At 27.0% G+C, this 6,870-nt stretch overlaps 1 protein-coding gene across 1 annotated transcript; it reads left to right on the top strand.

The window, feature by feature from the left end:
* Window positions 1-3,808: 3,808 nt before the first annotated feature.
* Window positions 3,809-4,414, top strand: LOC130981336 (zinc-finger homeodomain protein 10-like). Its single transcript, XM_057904930.1, has one exon. The coding sequence runs from the start codon at window positions 3,809-3,811 to the stop codon at window positions 4,412-4,414; it is 606 nt and encodes a 201-aa protein (XP_057760913.1).
* Window positions 4,415-6,870: the final 2,456 nt, after the last annotated feature.

Raw genomic sequence — 6,870 nt, 5'->3', positions numbered from 1 at the left:
TAATAATATTTTTATTAACTAATTACGTTAATAAATATATTTAAAATAATTTCCTGCAACATTCTCATTCCTGTTTCCTTTTGTCGGAAGCTACACTCTTAAAATATTTATTGACGTAATTTATTATTAAATATATATAATAATATTTATTAACATAATTACACTTTTAATTTATATAATAATATTTATTATTAAATATATAATAATATTTATACCTTGTCGGAAGCTACACTTTTAAATAAATTATATCTTTATAAATAATTTATATAATAATATTTTTAACAAAGTAATTATTTAATAAAATTTTAATATAACCATCTAAATTATTTATATTTTTATGTTGCAGTTAATAATATTATTTTAATGTGATTTTTTAATATTATAAAAATTTATATTGCATGATAATTGTTCATCTTAATAAATAAAAAAATGTATATTTTTTATATTTATATATTTTATCTTTATTATTTAAAAATAAAAATAATGTTTCTTATTTAGAGTATTATATATCAAAAGATATTTATTTATTTATGTATTAATAATGTCTAATGTCTTCTATATTTTTTATGGTTTAACAATGTTCTTTTTTATAATAGCTTTTGATTTATATTTAATGAAATCTAATAGTTTATAACAATAAAGCATATTCAATAAGCACAAAATTATTGTGTTTATTTTAGACATATCCAAAAAAAAGGACCCCAAATCTTTTTCCAAAATTAATTTAATATACATATACTTTGCAAAACCAAAACATATGATTTATTATTTCACTACCATTTACAACCTCTTCAGTGCAATAAAAATCATTTTTAATGATAATAATATAATAATGACTGTATGTCTTATTTAACTAATGCAATTATATTTTTGTTGTTATTATTATGTGTTAGAATGAGAATTACATATTTTTTGTGACCATTTAAAAGATCTTTATTGATAATTGTATAATCATCGCTAAAATTTTTTAGTGACAAAATATAAAATAAGTAATTTATAATTACTATTAAATATATTAGCGACTATTTTTATTGTCGTTAAAAATGATTTTTTTTTTTTTGGTAGTGTTTGTTTAAGCATGCCAAATGCTAACAATGCAATAATAAAAGAATTTGGAACAAAACAAGAATGCACATATATAACTTCTACCAAGAAGTCCACATTATTACCGTATAAGAAACCCATTGTAAAATTTCCTATTTTTCACACTTTATTATTTGTTGCACGTCAGGGAAAAAAAAGAAAAGAAAATAATTGAAAAATAATTCACCAACTTTTACCCCTCAAAGTAAATGAAAATAAAAGCCTTGATCTTTTCTTTTGTTTTTTAGTTTCTATCATACGAATATTTCGCTATTAAAAAAAATTATCTTGCAGAACCTTAATAGGAACCAAGTAATGTAGATAAGATTTAGGAGACCTCCATATAATCCTCTTTGTTGTTATTATTTGACCATTAAAATTAAAATAATATTTAAATAGTAAACTTATATATTGTCTAAAAATTATATACATTGATTTTTTTAATTTTTCAAAAATGTAAGTTGCTTAATTACCACTATAGCCTATAGTGATGTACAACAAACATGTTCAGAAAAACGAATATAAGGTGATGAAAATGGAGTACAGCCACTTTTTGGTAGAAGTGATAGATATACAGTAATTTTCCTGAGACAGTGCAAAAGGCCAAAAAGTGAATGTCGTATGCAAAATTATGAAATTCCCAAAATTATTTTGTGCTTTCCAAAGTGAATTATGAGATGAAAGCCCATACTCTAACGGGTCCACTCAAAGCCCTTTTAGTTTTTCCCTCTTAACTTGTTTGGACACAAAAGCCCCTATCATGACATCATAATTACAATTAGAGGATTCATAGAATTAGAACCCCTTTTTTTCCCCCTCTTTTCATGCCCATTTCACATGAATTGAATACATAATCTATTTGGATTAACATGTGAAAATTAGTATAACACGAAAATGGAAGATGCTACGGAAGTGCTAATCTAGATCCTAAGTTGGGTCAATCCTTTGGTTGAGAGTGGAAACTTTCGATTTAGAATAGGGTTAAAAAATAATAGTCAGAATGATAACTACAAAAATTTGAATGATTATAATGCACAATAAAGAATTTTTTGCTAGTGAAAAAATTATCTCCACAAAAAAATCATAATTTTTTTAAAATTTAATATCCAGTCTTAGATGGATCTTTCTAAATTTATTATTCCATACATAACATAGAATTTGAACATAAAATTTTAATTCTGGTATTGTTTAAAAATTTTAGAAGTTAGTCACCACCTTTAGCCTATTTATAGAATCATGTCTTAAAAGAAGACTTATCCTAATATTCCCAAGAAAAATGCATAATCTAACCATAGACTTAGGGTTTATAGCTTGTACAATATAGCACCAACGTAACATTGATAATTAGTTTTAAATTAAGGGAAAAGGGACCAAACATGCAAAACGTATGCTTATTGTAGAATGCATGCATGTGAGTGAGCAACTGTTAGGAATAAAATATACTACTATTTTGCTTAGCTTGTTAATGTTGGCTGCGCTGGCTGGTTTATTTGCAATCATTATGCATAATGATTCAATTATTACGTGCCGTAAATAATTAATTATATATCTAAACAATAACTAACTATATGAACATTATTCTATGATATTATGGAGTTTCTGTCGAGTGATCAAAGATGTATATGTCTCCACATATGAGAACAAAAACTAATCCCAGAATATTATCAGAAGTTAACTTTTTTTAATTAACTTAAAAAATATTGTTTAGATGAACTGAATCACATGTGAATCGAGTCTAATAACCACCAAAAGAAAATAAAATGCAGTTATTAATTTTTTGTCTCCCATGAAAAGTTAGTACTATATATGAGCAGTCCTCACTCCTCATTGTCTAATCACACTCTCTATTAATTGCTTCTACTTTTGATTTCTTATACTACTATATAATACAAATGTTTTGTTAAATATAAAAGAATAATTAAGCATACTTATATTTATTTATTTACACTTTCAATCATTAATAATTCTATCTTGTTAATATATACACACACCCAGCAATTTAAACTATTAAAATTATAAAAAAATATTAACTATTTTTCTTAATGTTTTAGTAATGGCCCCAAATGATACTCTAATCTTCTAAGGTTTACAATTGAACACTTTTTTGGTAAGTGGATAAAAAGTGACATAAATTGAGATATTCTTATCAAATCTTATCTCATTTGTAATATCCGTGTACTCAAAATTGAAAATTCTACTGTTTTCGGAAAGAATCAAGCAAGAGATTAAAAAAATAAAAGAAAATCACATTTAATTTAAAATCTTAAAACATAAAAATAGTGGGTATTATCTTATAAACTCTTTGCTTTTTTTTTTTTTTTTCCAACGTGGGACTAACACTAGTTACTCAACAGTTTTATATGTGTATCAGTGTATGTGCTTCTTCTTGTTTTTCTTTATTGTAACTTCAAATTCTCTAAGGGTACTACGATACATGTCCCTTCAACATCTAATTATTTTAGGCTAACCCGTACCCTTTAACCTTTAATGTTGTACATAGAATTGTTGTTGAGATAATATTGGTCTAGTTGTCCACTTTGCTAGCATGTCCACACAACGGGGAACATTGTGAATATCATTTCCAACCATACCCATTTTCGTAATTTCAAATTAAATTAAATAACCCCATTCCCTCAAATATATAGTTTTATTTCACTACTATATAGTTTGTTACACACACACATGAATTGAACCACAAAGAACCAAAGAAAGAGAGCACTATAATATGGAAGGAGGAGTAGTACCATCGTCTTCTTCTTCCTCAGCATATAGAGAGTGCTTGAGGAACCATGCAGCCAGCCTCGGCAGCTATGCCACCGACGGCTGCGGAGAGTTCACCTTGGATGACATCAGCGGTGGCAGCAACAGTCTGCAGTGTGCAGCATGTGGTTGCCACCGCAATTTTCATCGCAAGGTGAACAATTACTCTCAGAACGGAGCATCCCCTTCTGAGGGTACTGCAAACACGGCTCACGAGCTCATGAACTACTCAGAAGAGCGCGCCATAGCCGAAGAAGGCATAGAAAGAGGAATAATAATGGGAACTAATAATAATAATATTAATATTAATAGCAGCAGCAACAACAAAAAGAGGTTCAGGACGAAATTCAGCGAGGAGCAGAAGGAGAAGATGTTAGGGTTTGCGGAGAAGATTGGTTGGAAGCTTCAAAGAATTAGCAAAGAGACTGAAGATGAAGTTGAGAGGTTCTGTAGAAGTGTTGGTGTGAGTAGACAAGTTTTCAAGGTTTGGATGCATAACCACAAGAACAATTCTTCCTTTAATTCTTCTAATTCTGCTTCCAATGGCAATGCTTCATCTCTCACTCAGTAGTATAATATTTTTTTTGATGACACAAAACATGCATCAAAAAGAAGCTAAGGTAGAGAGATCTTTATGTATCTTATAATCTTACCATTGCTTTAATTTGTGTCTTTTTTTTTTTAGCATTTTAATTTTTCCTTTTCTTTTTTTTTTTTTTTTATTTCCCTTCTTTCGGTGCTTGGTTGTATGTAACCTTAGTAACTTATATTATCTTCCTCATTGCATTGTCAGATAAGCTTGTTTATTTGTTTTTTCTTTTTTTTAAAAAAAATATTCAGATAAATATAGAGTGATAAGGTGAACATAGAAATGATATTTTAGAACCTATAATAATCACTAGCTATGGCCTCACAAATTAAAATTGATTTTATTTTCAATTGTTGGTGATGATTAAGCTAAAGACAATAATTTACTGTACTGCATATCATCATAAGCATGCCTCTATTATTATATTTTAATTTTGTTTGTATTTTAGGGACTAAATTTCAGGCAAAATATATATATATATATATATATATATATATATAAGGCTGCACTAATATATTCCAGCAGTAGCTATAATCAGTAGACAGTAATTAACAAGATTGATCTCTTTGAACGCTGTCAATCTTTTTCTCTCAAACGACGTTTAATTTTTTTCTAAAAGTTCTGTTAGATGGTAAATTTTTTTTTTATCAATATGTAGCCAACATTAATAATAAAAAATATATTCTGTCAATATGTATATATAGAATCATTATATTGTGGTTCTAAATTTTATGTGTATATCTGTTTGAAGAAATTGATAGATCATGAAAATTATCAATTCATTGGTGACCAAAGTTAATGACACTTTATAATTTCTGTTTCTCAAAAACAAAATGAGAATTTTTTTTTTTAATTTTCACGGTATCTCCTAATTTAATATGTTAAAGACTAATTATCATATATTTGAGTTTTATTTAAAAATTTGTCACTAATTAATAAATTATTGTATTCACAAAATAAAATTTAAATACATTAAATTAACTATTTGACCAATTTAAATTGATATATACATAAAAAAAATTCAAATACACCATATTTACTTAAATGAATAAATAAGCTAACTATTCGATCCACTCAAGTTGTTAATAAATTTTTTTTGGTTTAATTACTCTGTTGGTCCTATAGTTTTACGAAATTTTTAATTATGTCTCTATACTTTTTTTTTTCTTTTAATTAGGTCTCTGTACCAATTTTTTTATTCAATTGAGTCTTTATACTTTTTTTTTCTTTTATTTGAGTTCTTGCACCAATTTTATTTTTTTAGTTGGGTTCCTGTACAATTAAGTCAATTACTACTAAGAAGGACCTAATTGAAAAAAAAAATTTGGTGCAGAGACCCAATTAAAAAGAAAAAAAATATAGGAACCTAATTAAAAATTTGACGAAACTATAAGGACCAACAGAATAATTAAACTTTTTTTTTTCTAGGGCCATAATATGCTTTACTGCCTTGTCAAAACTCTTGATGTTAATTATTATATTGTATTTAAGTAGGCATTTTGAAGCTAAATGACATAAATTAGTCAATAATCAATTAATTTGGCCAAACTAATAAGATTAATGTCAGATCAACAATACGTGGTGGAATAAATTTTTGCATAAGTAGTTGGAGCCTGGAGGACCATTGAACCTGCTGATGGATTCAATTTTTACCTTTGTTTATACGCAATAAAAAGGGGAAACTGAAGGGATAAAAAAAAAGAAAAAAAGAAAAAAAATTCAAGTAGATCATGATTCATGCATATATATGTTGATGTCGCTTCCTCCACATACAACAATAAAGGAAGATACAATCAGAAAAGTTAATGGCTCCCACCCTTGCATTGTAACTTGCACTGTCTGATGAAACCATGTGCACTTTCATCAGATTAACTTCGCTATGATGTCCTTAGAATTCGGCAATCAACCAACAATTCTTTAGAAATTAGAAGAAGGGAAAATATATATAACATATTATTTTTTAATTTATTTTTATTTTTAATAGGAGGACGATACTAAATAATCATATTAATTACGATCTAATCTGATTGGATTGGAAACCCAATATATTGCAAAGCGGGTAGGGTTCGAATTTGGGTATAGAGTTAATTCTATCCAACTGATCAATTCACACTTTTTTTAATTTGTGATGGTTGAAAAATGTGTGAAAGATCCATCTTAAGAATCAATGGAACTACAATACCTATAAGAAATTATGATGTCTAATTAACTATAAGCAAAATTTAAACAATTTTTTAATAATTAATTTTAATATTTTTTAAAAATTAAAATTTAAATAATTATGATTAATTAGATTTTGAATAATTAGAATTAGACAAATAATCTTCACACAAATTCTAATCTATCTCTCTCTTAATTACTGTTGTTGCTCCTAATTAGGAGTGGAAAAAGGTCAGACGGCCTATCAGGCCTATAGCCTGGCCTGTGTTTGGCCTGAC

This window comes from Arachis stenosperma, chromosome 5 (assembly GCF_014773155.1).
Source record: "Arachis stenosperma cultivar V10309 chromosome 5, arast.V10309.gnm1.PFL2, whole genome shotgun sequence".
In the NCBI taxonomy this organism is placed as follows: Eukaryota; Viridiplantae; Streptophyta; class Magnoliopsida; order Fabales; family Fabaceae; genus Arachis; species Arachis stenosperma.
This window is presented reverse-complemented; position numbering and strand designations above follow the sequence as displayed.

Excerpts from the sequence above, each read along its gene's own strand:
- LOC130981336 (XM_057904930.1), top strand. The coding sequence starts at position 3,809 with ATGGAAGGAGGAGTAGTACCATCGTCTTCTTCTTCCTCAGCATATAGA.